General features: G+C 46.4%; 1 protein-coding gene across 1 annotated transcript in view; it reads left to right on the top strand.

Annotated features, from left to right (window-relative positions):
- The window catches only part of SLC4A4 (solute carrier family 4 member 4), a 174,571-nt gene that overhangs the window by 137,091 nt on the left and 23,455 nt on the right, over positions 1–14,025 (top strand). The window contains exons 14-17 of the mRNA XM_026090087.1: positions 2,395–2,465; positions 6,599–6,787; positions 10,181–10,294; positions 10,911–11,072. Of these exons, the coding sequence (XP_025945872.1) occupies positions 2,395–2,465; positions 6,599–6,787; positions 10,181–10,294; positions 10,911–11,072 (536 nt within the window). The remainder of the gene's footprint in view (positions 1–2,394; positions 2,466–6,598; positions 6,788–10,180; positions 10,295–10,910; positions 11,073–14,025) is intronic.

Here is a 14,025-nt window from a genome sequence, read left to right as displayed (position 1 = left end):
AGCAAAGTGCTTTCAAAAAAAGGCTGGCAGTTTCTTTTCATTGGCTCTGCACATAGCACGGATCCTCCAACAGGAATATTAACACCACTGCTGTCTAAAATATCTCTGAACAATCCATGTTGCCTTTCACCTGACATTTTTAACCCATCACTCTGCTGGAAATCATTGAATCCCTTCGTACAACACCAGAAAGACTAATGAAATGATGATGTGGTCATATGTAGCTGTTGTGGTGTCAGTTCAGCTTTCTGTAGTGTGTTCCCCAAAGGATGGGGAACTGCCTTTGCCAAAAATGCACTGGCGTCATGGAAGATGTCTCCATTTCTCACTCACAACGCATAAGTGGCCTGACTTTTCACGTCCTGCACTTTCTAAAGCCCTTTATGACTATCTGCAAACCACATAGCAAGACTGTTGTCTCCTTGTGGGAGGTTTCATAAACAGATATCAGAAGCCTATGAGAACATCAGTTATGTTTTTTAGCTAATATAACATTCTCTCCCCTGAAAGTTTGTAAGCTTCCTCTCATGCATTAGGAAATGGAATAGAAAAGCCAATGCCAGATTAGCAAAGGGGCATGCCTGATTCTAGGAAATGATGTGTAATGTGGTAGCAGGGGATTTCTTTCCAGTGTTTTTCCAAAGCATGGAAAACCACTGCTGCTGTCAGGGGTGTTATTAGCAGTGGCTGCTAAGCTGTTGGGGGGTTGCTGGGGGCCGAGGGGGAGCTTTGTTTGTCTTTGCAAAGTAAGTGTAGGTAAAGCTTTATTGATTTTGTAGCACCACAGGTGGTGCCGAGAGTTCTTCCCTCATACTGCGAGTCATGCTTTTACGGTCGGGTTTGAACTCTGTGCAATTAGGAGTGGTTGAAGCAGTCCTTTTCTGCATCACTTGGTTCCTGCGCCCCGGGGAGCAGCAGCTCGCGGGTCGTGTCTCCTTGGGCTCCTGGAGGCGGGCTGCCKCACGCCAGCAGCGTCCCTGCTGCCCTGGGGGAACGGCCGTGTGCGGGCCRGCCCAGGGCTCCCGCCGCTCCAGGCTGCACCGTGGATGACTCAGGGCATACGTGGCAGTGGGCTAACTCCGGGGCGTGCGGGCTCCCTCGGGAGCTGTGTCAGCGGCTTTGCAGCTCGTGGCGTTGCCCACGTTTCGGTGAAGAGGAGAGACTTCTCTTCTTTCTGGCCTGAACGGCCTTTGCTTAGGGCTTGGAGGAAGACATCACGCAGGACAGTAAAGTAATGCTTTTGAAATCACCGACGGGATTTTTCTCTGCTCTGGAAATGATTACACGGTGCGGCGTGCGCGGCCTGCCCTTTGATCCGCGTACCTCCACTCTGTGTGTCTTTGAGCAAGCACACGCTCTTTCACAGGAGTTAAAACACAGAAACAACTGCAAAAACCACGCTCCCCCCACTTGCAGGAGGAAAAGCATCCCCAGAGATACTGTTTAGACCTGGAGTTAAAAGAAGTATGGCTGCAGGAGGTCTCTCTTTGGGCCAGTAGAGATTTTGGAGGAAGAAAAGAAATCCTCTATACTCCTGGTCTGTTCTGGCGAAGAAAAAGTAAAAGCAGAGAGATTTCAGACTTTGCTGACATTGCACGTTCTCGTGAGCGCACGTGGGAGCGCGGCAAATGTAAAGGCTGTGTGCTGCAACRCAGATGCTGCTGAGCCGCCCCAGCTGAGCTGGCTGCAGGGCTAGAAGGTGATAACTTGGTGCTTTCCCTTCACTGCAGTTTTTCGGTCCTGAGGTGACAGTGCCCTGATGCTCGTTCAACTCACCTGCTTGCGTATTCCTTGACAAGTCTGCTTGCAGGAAATATTGCATTTCTACTTGAATTCTAAAATGTAAATGATGTGTAATCCTGTGGAAGCAAAACAGAAACATGCAGTTAGGTCACGATGGATGGAGCCCCTCTTTAAAATAAATTATCTCCGTTCTCTTGATTTCAGTTACTCCTTTATCTATCTTTTACTTCTCAAAGTGTGTTTGTGCTGGGTTCTGAAGTGCATTTTGCTTTTTTTGCTATCTTTTGGGGATAGGTCCTTAGGTGTTTATTTTAATCCAGAAATCTTTAGGAAAATATTGCAAAATCAGTGAAATTATATCATCTGTCTATATGTTTTTCTATCTGTCTATTTTTTTACAGTGAATTCCAAAATAAAAATTTCGTTTAGAATATGTTTTTCTTACCAAGTTTTTTTCTTTTTTTAAGTGGTTTATGACTGACGCTTTTGAGTCATTCGGAAACAATACTTTAGACTCACTTAACTGGAGCAAAGAGATTGCAAATGCAATTTGATGCTCTTTTACAAAGATCTAGTAACGAATGATTTAATAGTTTAGATATGCTTTCGGCACCAYGCTCACAGTACTTCTGTTTTTGTCCTCTCTTGCAGTTAATAGCTCGTTATTTAATGGGACAAGTGCGCTGTCAGCTGATGGGCTGTCCTACTACTCCGCTGAGATGGTAAGTGAGGCTTCYGGGAAGGCAGGCCCTGAAAGCATCCACGCGGTGTTTGGGAGCTCTATAAGAAGCAGGTTGGCGTCCCTCCGCTCCTCATACTTTCACTCTGCAAAGAGGCAGTGTTTAAGCAGTGGTCCGGCCCCAAGAGCAAGAGAGGAAACTATGGCTTCTTTTTTTTTTTTCACTAAACAGAAACAACCATCAATCCCAAAGTGAGGAAATTAATAGGTATTTATTCCAGCAGTGCTTTTCCATGGGAACATGTGGCCTCCTATAACCTGGCTGGTTTTGGCCGTGACCTGGCAGTGTGTTGATGCAAGAAAAGTGTGCATGGTTGAAACCGAGGGCAGCTCACCACCTCTGTTTCCTTCCCTTGACTGTGTTATAAGAGAGCCAGCAGTTTACAGCTGGATTTTAGCTTACCTATTCCTTCCAGTGGCACTGATTGCAAGTGCAGTTCACGTGCTTCTTTGTAGTTTGCCTGAACTCTGTAAGTGCCATGAGTTTCTGCTSGACCATAGAAATAGCTCAATATTTGATCACATGAAGAAAATCCTCATGGTAAAACTCCCCATTGCCTAATGAGCAGTGTGACACTTTCTTTTTGCATGCTCGCTTTATCCTTGAAGCATTTCTCGTAGTATTGCACATGGAATAGTATGTACATAATCTGATAATATTAATTTCTTGTGAGTGGCAGGCCCTATTTTTGCAGCCCAATCTGTACATGTTGGCAGGAAGGAAACAGTTCTCCTTGGGAATTAGCAGGATCCTTGTGTGCAGACCTCATCATGCCCAGGGTGGTAATGACACGAGTGTAACGGCCAGCCCTTCCTTTGAAGGGTCCTGTTTGCATCCCGTTCTTTGATTTCCTGTAGCCAGTACTGGCTTTTCCAGATTTCACGGAGGCAGTGTGCTTTGGATGATGAGAAGGAAATAGAGCTCAGTGGTTTTGACTCTCTGTTTCATGTTTCATGCAGGGCCAATATGCTGAGATGCAGAATAATGTGTTTTTGCTTAAGAATACAGATCCTAGCCGACTGTTTGTTTTAATAGAGTGGCCACTCTTGTGTGGCATCACATGGCCCCAACAGAAAGGGAAAGGTTTCTGAGCTGGGGACACCAAGCTCGTGCAGGCAAGGATGCTCAGGGCTCTAGAAGTGCACAGGAGACACAAACCTGAAGGAAAAGGCATTGCCCAAGGTCCCACAGAAGGTCAGCAGTAGAGTGAAGAAATAGAAATGAGGTCTCCTCATGGCCGGCCGGCTGGACCTTGTGTGCCCTTCCCTGCTGTGTGCCGCCTTTGCTGCCCAAGCCCTGCTCGCTCGCTGCAGCTTCTGCGCATCAGAGCTGGCTGCTTGTGCGAGGGCTGAACTGAGGGCCTCGTTGTTCAGCTGCCTGTCACAGCACATCCTGCTTTGCAGGGTGACGAGCAGCCCCAAGCTCTGAGACAGCGCTGGCCATCAGGACGCCTAAATCCACCTGTCAGGAGAAGAGTGCAAGTTGCTACTTTCATTTCATGAGCAAGAGCAACTCCGCTTGTTATTTGTGGATTTAGCATTTGATTGTCAGTCTCGGGAGAGGGTAGGCATGCTTAAGAGGAAGGCAAAGGACTAAATCAAGGCCTGGAGACCTGAAAATAACCTCCAAAGTTGCATTTCCTGATGGTGCTTTCTTGGAACAGTAATCTCAGCATCGCAGGCCCCTGTTCCCAAACTCCCTGTTGTGACACCTTCCCTGCGACTTGGTAGGGCTGTCCAGGGCCTCCCGTCAGACCGCACTGGCATCTCTTGGGCTGATTTTGAAAAGAACCAGGGGGCCACAGTGTCCCCACAAGAGCCAAGCCCTCTGCTGTGGTCCCCACCTGGGGAGCAAGCCCAAGGCTGGGAGGTTGGCTCTGCTCCCTTGCACGTGGCACTGTGGCGGGACCAGGGACTGTGTCTCATCAACCGTCCCGGGCGCTCACGCTAAATGACGGCCACAGTGGGACATCCGCTCCCGGTGAAGGGTGTCTACAAAGTGCCCCCAGACCTTTGTTTTTCTTGATCCCTGCCGCTTTGAAAGCCACGCTGGCTCCCTCTGCAGCAGCCCTGAGGGTAACAGTCAGGGCAGATCTGCAGAAACGCCACCAAGGAGGGACAAACTGCTGCTGCTTGGTGCTGCAGAGAGAGGCAATGCTGAGAGAACAAGTGTGCAGCACCTTGTCAAACACGAGCGGATAGCTGGGTGGTGGTGGTGGTGGTGGTGGTGGTTGTTTCCCCCCCACATCAGTGTCAGCAAAATCTTGCCTCAGTTCAGCCACATCTCTTTGGAGTCACAAAATTTGCTGAGGAGGCTGCAGTTGCTTACGTGCAGCTTCAGATCATGGCTGGATAAAAATCCAGCATTTTGTGGCATGTGTTGTATTTTTAAATGTACACTTTATGAACAAGATTTCTAGTAAAACTTTGCTTGACTTCCTAATTGAAAATTTTGCTTACTAAGAACAACTTTTTGTACTTTACACTTTTGCCTCAAGAACATCCCTTTTTGGTAAATCACACATTGGTCTGAATTAGTTTGTTCCTGCATTTGTGACAAGTTTTCTACAACTAAAATGTTTGGAGAAAAATACTCTTTTCTCTCTACGTATTTATTCATTTTGAGTATTTTAAAATATTCTCTCTCTCTCTCTCTCTAATTTGATGGCTTCCAGGACTGTAGTTTTCTTCATTTGGGTTTTCATGCAGAAATGGAGGAGTAGAGACAATGTGATTCTAAAGCTCCCCAGACTGGCAGAAGTTTGTAGGTACCCAAAATTACCTTAAACTTTTCTTGGAATTAACATATACTCTCTGAATTCACAATCTCCCCTTAAGATGGTGCTCACTATGTGCACCTCAAATAGACTCAGGAGCTTGCTGCTATGTGCACATTTATGGTCTTGGCCTCTCCTGCATTTGTATTTGGTCTGTCCTCATCCCTGCGCTGATATTATTATGAATTACATGCACACAGGGAGAGGAAAACACACTTCCTCAGGCTCCGCTTTGCAAGAAGCATTAGGAAACAGATGATCATCTAACATGGCCTGTGCGGCTCTGGATTCCACAATGAGATTTTAAATACAAATAGTGTCTCCCTATCTGGCAGTTACAGTCAGTCATCATTAGTGACAAAGTCTTTGCATCAGGGTGGAAGCAATTAAAGGAAATTCAAATACAGGTTCTTATTCAGGGATACTGTGGGGAAGGGACCCGCAGTCTTACCGAAGCCAATGGAAATTATTTTATTTGTGGGTGTTGAGTCCCAGCAGGTGAGCTGGGGCTGTAGGATGTTTCTGCAGTTATGGGCAAATTTCCACAGCTCTGCGATGACCCACTGTTCCCCTGCCTGTCCCCGCTGGCGTGGGAACGGCCTGGGCAAGGCACTCAGGCCACCTCGCACACCAGGCCCATCAGTGTCTGTGCGGGGAGGTCTTTGCGGGTGGTAGAGCAGGGAGGGAAGGCGAACCTCGGCAGCGCTCTGACTGCTTTTCTGCCAAATGGAGGGGATTTGGGTAACTCTGCCTGTGTGGAAGAGTAACGTCTCCTGCGACTGCTGAGGATTTGAAGTGCACTTACTTGCAACCTGCCAGTGCAAGCTCAATTCGTACAGGCAAACAAGGAGCATTTTTGTGAAGCTGGGTTGCTCTGCCCACTCTCAGTGGAGGGTGTTAGTCCGTAGCTGCAGCTACGTCTTCTCCAAACACTGGCTGCATACGGCCATAAAAGTAAAGAATAACTTAAATATATTGCAGATCTCCTTTTAGTCAGACGTGAGCAGGAGAGCTGTCTCAGAGCTTGTCAGAGGGGCACTGAGTAACTGCCACRTGGCAGCGCAGTTTGTGCGGAGGCCTCGTGCTGCCGGCAGGCTTGAGGTGAGCTCAAGGCTTGTTTTGGGAAAGGGCAAGGAGAGAGCTTTTCAGCCGCGGAAACAGTGCTAGCCTGTATGTGAGAGAAGGGGGTTTGGATTAGGTGTCATCCGCAGTGAATGAGCAATGGAGAGGGGATGTGGAGTTTGTCTCAGGCCGCCCCAGCTTCTGCGTGAGGTTTCCAACATGATGTTTCCACGGGGGAAAACCCAGAGTTCATGGAGACGTTCTCTTTGCTCTGCAGTACAACGGCACCATTGACTGGGCGTCTCTGACAAAGAAGGAGTGCTTGAAGTACGGAGGACAGCTTGTGGGCAACAACTGTAAATACGTCCCTGACATCACCCTCATGTCTTTTATTCTCTTCTTTGGTACCTACACCTGCTCCATGGCCCTGAAGAAGTTYAAGACCAGTCGCTATTTTCCAACCACTGTAAGTATGTCCTTTCATCCTAGCAGTCTGTCCCTTTACTTCTTCAGAGTGCAAGGGTAAGCCCCCCTTTTGTTATAGCTGCAACACACAGTGACAAATGCTTTGTAGGAAAGCCAGATTGCATTTGTTGGGATAAAAGCATGGCACTGGTTAACCAAGGTATGTCCTGTAATTTTTTAGCTTTCACTCTCTTTCTCCTCTGAATGTGAGGAAGTAAGTCAGCAGAAGAGCCCAAATCTGTCATTGGGATGTGACAATGATTTTAAAGGTACTGAAGGCAACAGTTTGAAGCTAAGATATGTATTAATACAGTTTATCTGGATGAGATTGGTTCCACCTGTAAGAAATCAGAAGACTACTTCAGGCATATACAGTCTCAATTGGCCATTTTCAGTGTCAGGTGTAAAGCTGAATGTGATGTACTGATGATGTACTGAGGATAGAGTGCATGGACATTTGCACAAAAATCAAATGACAAAAAGTGGCTATTAATCATTATGTCAAAAGTCTCCCTGCTTATAGCCAGAGGGAATATTTGGGGAGAACAGAAGAAGCCCTTTGCTTCGTTGTTGAGTGGAAGCTGGTGAGCTAGCTGTCTGTATAGAACGTGGCAACAGAGGCGCAACTTTCACGTTACCATTTAGCATGTGAAATACTCAAAAATCAGTGCAAAAATRTTGAACTCAGCTGTAGTCCATGTTTGGCCTACCTGTTATGGTACGAACTTACAGGAGAAATTCCACTTCTTCCCTTAGGATCAGATGCAAAATAGGAATGTCCTGATAATCTTTGCATTGATCTAAATGAAATTTTGCTCAGACTTGCAGACAACTTATATGCACCTCTCACATGGCTCACCAGACATCTGCTTGTTCTGCCTCCCTAACTGAAGCTGCAGCAACAGCTGGTAAAGGTATGAAGGCAGAGAAAAAATCCAGGCCTTGCATCTGTGAGGGGCTCAGCTGAAACACACTGGACTAGAAGCTATGCCCTCCCCAAGACCGAGCTTTTCCCARTCTCATCAGAGTCTGAACCTGACAGAAGGCAGACCTGTGAGTTGGCGGTTTCCGTGTGTAACAAAGCCATTTTTCTCTCGGAAACCTTCCCCCTGTTTTTGGCATTCTGACACACTGGGATTTATCCTGCATGGATGTTTACTGTTCTGCCGTGTTAGAATTGAACCGCTATTATTTTTAATAAAAAGGAAACAAATTCCATCCAGGCTGGAATGCAGCTCAATTTATCTGTAACCATGTGAACCTGGGAAGCCTGGAAGGAACAATGTTGAAAAGTTCACGCAGGTTACAGACAGGCACGATGGGTCCTGCCCGGCTAAATCTTGGGGCCTGACCAGTGGCAGCTTTAACTTGTCATAGTGCCATTGATTTCGGTAGCACTCTTTTATGCCTATTGAGGATTTAACTGAGGAGCCTACTTTCTTTTCCTATCTGTTTCAGTAGATTCTTTACTTTGACAGAAATAATGTAATCTCTGCCATTCATACAGAACATCACACCTGTAATGGAAGATTGGGTCTTTTTTACACCATTGTCTGGTGCAAAATGCCATTTCTTCTTCCCTTTCCCAGACTTTTRTCTGCATTGCAAAATAAGTCACATTAAAAGAACGGAGTCTGGGGATTTTTTTCTTAAGGCCACAACCCTTAGGAATCTTAAGATGGCATGAGAAGCTAAATCTTTGCCAAAAAGGTCTCTGGCTCTGGTGGTATCACGGAAAGACACGACTATGTGAACCCTCAGGAATCAGAGATCAAAAGACAAATGGAAGAAGACTATTTAATATCTGTAGAAAWGTCACTATGTTTTAAATTTGATTCATAAATGTTTGATATTTGTCAGTATTGGAAGTTGATCTTGAAAGCTCTCTCAGTGTGACCATGATGCATCATGAAAATGTATATCTATAAAAAAGAGGAAAAAAGACACCTGAATTGTCTAAGAATTATTCCTGAGACCTATGTGAGTTGTAATGCCAGTGGTACAATGCACGCTTAGCTGCCTTTAGAATAGTTTGGGGTCTTCTGTAAAGAAAATCTATCTTAAATTATTTATTTCCAGCAACTGGATGGAAATGGTTAAATGTACAGATGGGAAAAATGAATCAGGACAAAAAATTTGGAAGTAAGGAAGTGAATTTTTTACTTATAGGTTAATCATTGCGGTCTGATAGCACAGATCTTTAATGTTGGGACTCTGGTCACAAAGGCCCTATTTGGCCTACAGCTACCTTTTAAGTCCCCATGTAAATTGCTTTGATCTGTCCCAAGGGCCCAGAAGTAGGTATTACCTCCCACAGGGAGACTACCAGGCAGTTTGTCAAGCATGCCTAAAACTAAAGGGCTGTTAAATAACATAGTTCACCAGTTAATGAGAACTGAAGGTGCTGACAGGCATCRAGATACAGCGAGGTAGGAGTAAGTAAACTGAGTCTGCCTTGGAAAACCCCTTTCCTGTCTGCTGAGCTGCAACTAACAGGGTCCTCTGGCAAAGCTCTGCTCTTTGATTTGAAATGAGAGAGTTGTGGCTGTTCATCAACCACCTGGCAGGAGGGCAAGTGACACAAAGCGGGTGCTACTGCGCTGCCCGGCGCAGAACTGCTCCTTTATTTCCTTCGGGCATGCAGAAAGTGTTTGCTTCTGCATTTTCCCCCCTTTTAAAAATCGCTGGCRTTCTGCAGTTTGCCTTTCCATAGCAATTAAGAGGCAGTCCTGGCCCCTTTCCACCCAGAACCTCACGTATCCCTCCGAGGTCCTGCCTGCCTTTGCCTCGGCTGGTGCTTGGTGCTGACGGTCGGCAAGTGGTGCTAGCTGTGTGCTCGCGGCAGGCCGGCAGTGCTCCCCAGCATGCTCCGCAGGCATCTCGCACCCTGCTTGGAGAGGTATTTGGAGTCTCAAGTGAGCTCTGCTCTCACCACTTCTTCCAAGTGCATTTAATCTTTCATGGGAAATTACTTATTAAAGAAAGGGGCAATTTTTCTCGACAGGATCACAAGCTTTCCAGGCACTGCTGTGGAGAAACGAGGCATCCGTGCTGGTGATTGCTGGCTACTGTCGAATGCAATGTCAGTAGGACTGCTTTGAAGAATTCTTGTGGGAGTTTCTTACAAAAGCAGTTTTCTTTTTCCTTAGGCTTGTTTTCATACTTCCATTTAGGCTTAATTGTTTGGCTTTCAGACAGCGCAATAAAGTACCAAGGCACATTGAGGAAAATGGCATCAGACATTACAATGTGCACCTTTGTTTCCACCAAAAAAGAAATGATTAGCTTGTATTGCCACCAAATGCAAGGCTAGAGTATCACATTGAAATGAAAGCATGGGTAAAATGCTCGTTCATAGTACTAACTATTGCTGTGATATCAACTTCTGTTTCAGGCCAGGAAGCTCATCAGTGACTTTGCCATTATCTTGTCCATTTTGATTTTCTGTGGAATAGATGCCCTGGTAGGTGTGGACACACCAAAACTAATTGTGCCAAGTGAATTCAAGGTATGTACCCGTCAGCTTGTTCTGTGGCCTCTGTAATAGGGTTCCTTTTCCACCCACCTGCCCCGTATAAAATCAGTTGCCCCCGAACAGCAAAGAAGTCAGCTCTCTGGAAAGAACCGTTTCACTCAGCTGATATCCTTTTCATTAGTACCATTTTGGTTGGCTGATTTATCTTCTAATTCATGCTTCCACACTTTGAAGATAGGCTCAGCTTCTCCCACCTCCTCTGAGCAGTGCAGGGTCCTGTTCCAGGACTCGCATAAGCCAGGTTTGTGCTCAGCCACCCAGGGACCATGTAATCCCCCGCTCAGGTCCTTGGAGGCATTATAGGGAAGCTGCTCAAAGGTGCTTGCAGGCGGACCGCTGAAAGGCCTCCTTGTAACCTTGTTGCTGATCAACTTGCAAAAGCTCATCTATATAAGCAATTCCTAATTTTTAAGAACATTTCATTATTGTTTATGGCAAGGATTAAATTGTCACAAACCTCAAGTGTCTCCCTGTAGCCATTCAAGGGAAGAAGGAGTCCTATTGCTGCAAATATAAATGTATTTGTACTAGGATGAACTCACTTTTATATTTCCACTAATATAAACTTTCCTGTCCTTGCCCTTAACAGCCAACCAGTCCCGAGAGGGGTTGGTTTGTCCCACCTTTCGGAGGGAACCCGTGGTGGGTGTATCTCGCTGCAGCCATCCCTGCACTGCTGGTGACTATCCTCATCTTCATGGACCAGCAAATCACAGCTGTCATYGTCAACAGGAAAGAACACAAGCTCAAGGTGGGTGTTCCTCAGGCCTGGCATGCGTGCAAAGAGCTAGCCTGTGCTGGCTCTTCACAATATTCTGATCTTTCCTTGCAAGAACTGTGCTCTTCAGGTGTAAACATGTGAGCATGGCAAAGGAAACCATTGTATTATTTATACACACAGGCTATTCAAAACTTCTCTTGTAGACATACTGATCTAAACAGTGCCTTACTACCTTTTTAGCCTTATTACTCCTGCAACTATATTCTTGGAAGCAGAACAGGTCTACCTCAGTTAGAAGGCTGGATGAAGTTCATTTCAGTAGCTACCAGCTCTGATCCCAGGGGTGTAATTTGCCTTGATAATTCTGCAGGACTCTGCCATTTGAAGAATTAAAACAGGGAAGAGAGTGTACGTCTATCCACAAACACACAGTTATGTGTTTGTTCACTTTACTTGTCCATCTGGCATGCTCTGCTCTTCCAGTAGGAGATGAGAAATCATTAAATTAAACACAGTCAGGAACTGGGGAGAAAGAAGTTTTATGTCCTTCACAGTGTCTGCCTGAATAGGGTAAATGCATGCTGTCTGCTTCGTCCAGGAAACATGGCTATATATATTACCGAGAGTATTCATCCCTTTGAAACATGTCCCTAAGTCTGATATCAAGAGACACCTAGGAAGGACAGGATGTCTTCCAATGAGAATCCTTGGCAGACTTTCTTTCTGGCATTTTTTCCAGCAAGAAATAGGAAAGCTGCTTGGGCCAGCATAAGGCTCTGATTTCTGCCTTACAGCTGCTGTGCAAAACTGTTGGGTTTTGGTAATGCTGGTGTTTCCAAACAGCCATTCACTTCACAGACATAAGAAACTAGTCCCAAATTCAAGTTCAGCTGACTCAGACCTCTCCTCTAGCATCAGATGGCTCCTAGCACCTAATTTCCTCCTGCCCCCTTCCTCCCTCAAAGACACTGGCCTACTACCTGTCATCTGCTACTGTTTTTAAGGAGAGGAAGCTGCCTTGTGATTGTGGTCAGCTTTCTTCCTCCATTTCTGTCACACATATAAGGCGATACTTTATGGATCTGATTTTTCCTCCCAGATTTCTACAGTTCAGCAGGAAGGGGAAAAGGAAGTTGGCCAGAGGGAATCCAGCAGTCCGGGGTCTCACTCGTAGGGAAGCCTATTGAGGGAGGATGTTTCAACATGAGCCATACCTATGACGGGCAGAAAGAGCTGGGCTGGCAGCTTTTCCTGCCCTGTTCGAATAATGCCTTGAACCCTGATGCTAGCCTGCATACAGGGGAGTTCAGAGTTCAGCATGGATATTTTACCTAGCTCTAATTTTTGACTAGTGGCAGGGTATCCTCTTATGTGGCCATGTCAGGTAGGAAGAGGATGGAAGTTAACCGTGGAGTACATAGATTGCCATGCATGGATATGCAGGCAGCACCTTTCGGAGCTTAGGCTTGCTGCTGGGAAAGCTGTGTACACCGCGGGAACCTGTTTGCTCGAAAGGGCCTCCTTCACTCAGGAGCTCAGGTTTAACCTGAGCCGTGACCTCACTTTTCTTTGGACTGCACTGCGGTATTGCGTCGGAGCCAAAATCTATCTCGCCTTATCAAAACGGGCAAAGTTTCCCTAGATCTGACAAGCCCCTATTAACATGTTTATCATGTAAGGCGATCGCTGTTGGATGTGCCAAGCGATAGGCAGAACAAGGTCTCTTTGTGCATTGGCCGTCCCTGAGAGAGTGCAGCATCTTGGTGTGGCTGCAGGCTGCTCAGAAGGAGGTCCTGGAGCTTTGGGGCAGTTGTGGGAACCCACTCTTGACAGCTATGGCAACAGATGGCTGAAGCAGGACAGCCAAGCTGCTTTTACAGTACTGTAAAATGAAAGAAATGAGCTGAAGACATTTTAGATACACCAAAGGTATGGCCACAATTGGATGTTTTTTAAAGAGCTTTATACCCGTTGACATATAACATCCTAGGATGTAGTAATGTTTTTAAAATAAACTTTCCAAACTGGCGCTACACAGTTTTTCGTGCCTGTAGGGTTTTTTCTTTCCCTGCACGGTCAGTTCTGTTGAAAAATACTGAATTCCTGTAAAAGAAGACTCTCCCTTCCTGCTGACAGGAGACATTTCAAGTGGCCTAGACTGTGAGAGTAAAGACTCATTCAAAACATGGGTAATCCTGGGTCATTATTTAGATATCAGTTTTATCAGTTATTTAGAGAGCTATTTGTCTTGGAAATGCAGCTCTCCTGTCAACCTAGCTCATGTTTGAAGAGGAGGAGGATGTCCCAGTTCATGTGGTCACTGTGGGCACTGGACAGCTGACACAGGATTTAAGACCATCCTAGGACTGGCCTGGAGGAGTGAGTGAGAACAACAGGGAAGGGGAAAGGCTTGGTAGGCAGTAGGAAGTGCTGGCTGAGAGTCGTGAGGCTGGTTTGAAACTACCATTAGAACATCACTTGCTGCCATCTGGATCTGGGCAGACATAATGAATATTGTGCCCACATCTTCCTCCCTCAAGGGGAGGCTAATCTTTACCCTGTCCTTGAAGCACACCATTAGGTGAAGGTGACTGGGGAGGGCAAGGTACAGAGCAGATTTCTGCCAGCCTGCCAGAGGGTGCTCTTAGTGCATATTCACTTTCTGCAGGTGTCTTATTTCCTCACCCTGGGCATGTGGGTGGCTCTAAGTTTCCTTGGTGCGGCCTCAGCTTTACGTACAGTTTAGCTCTCATGATCTGGCCTTCATGCTGCTGCACAGACATAATTATACCCGCTCCAGCTGGAGTGAAGGTGGGGAAGGCAGCAAAGGGCTGAAAACCAAACATAATCTTCTCCTGGGCAGAGGGCACACTGTGCTCGCTGTGAAGGCCTCGTCATCATTTGTCCTTCCTCCCTCGGGCTCGTAGTGTCAGGGCCTTCCTTCCCCAGGCGGTGAGGCAGCAGCGCTCTCGGTGCTCAGCGA

This window comes from Apteryx rowi, unplaced genomic scaffold (genome assembly GCF_003343035.1).
Source record: "Apteryx rowi isolate R43461 unplaced genomic scaffold, aptRow1 scaffold_85, whole genome shotgun sequence".
NCBI lineage: Eukaryota > Metazoa > Chordata > Aves > Apterygiformes > Apterygidae > Apteryx > Apteryx rowi.
This window is presented reverse-complemented; position numbering and strand designations above follow the sequence as displayed.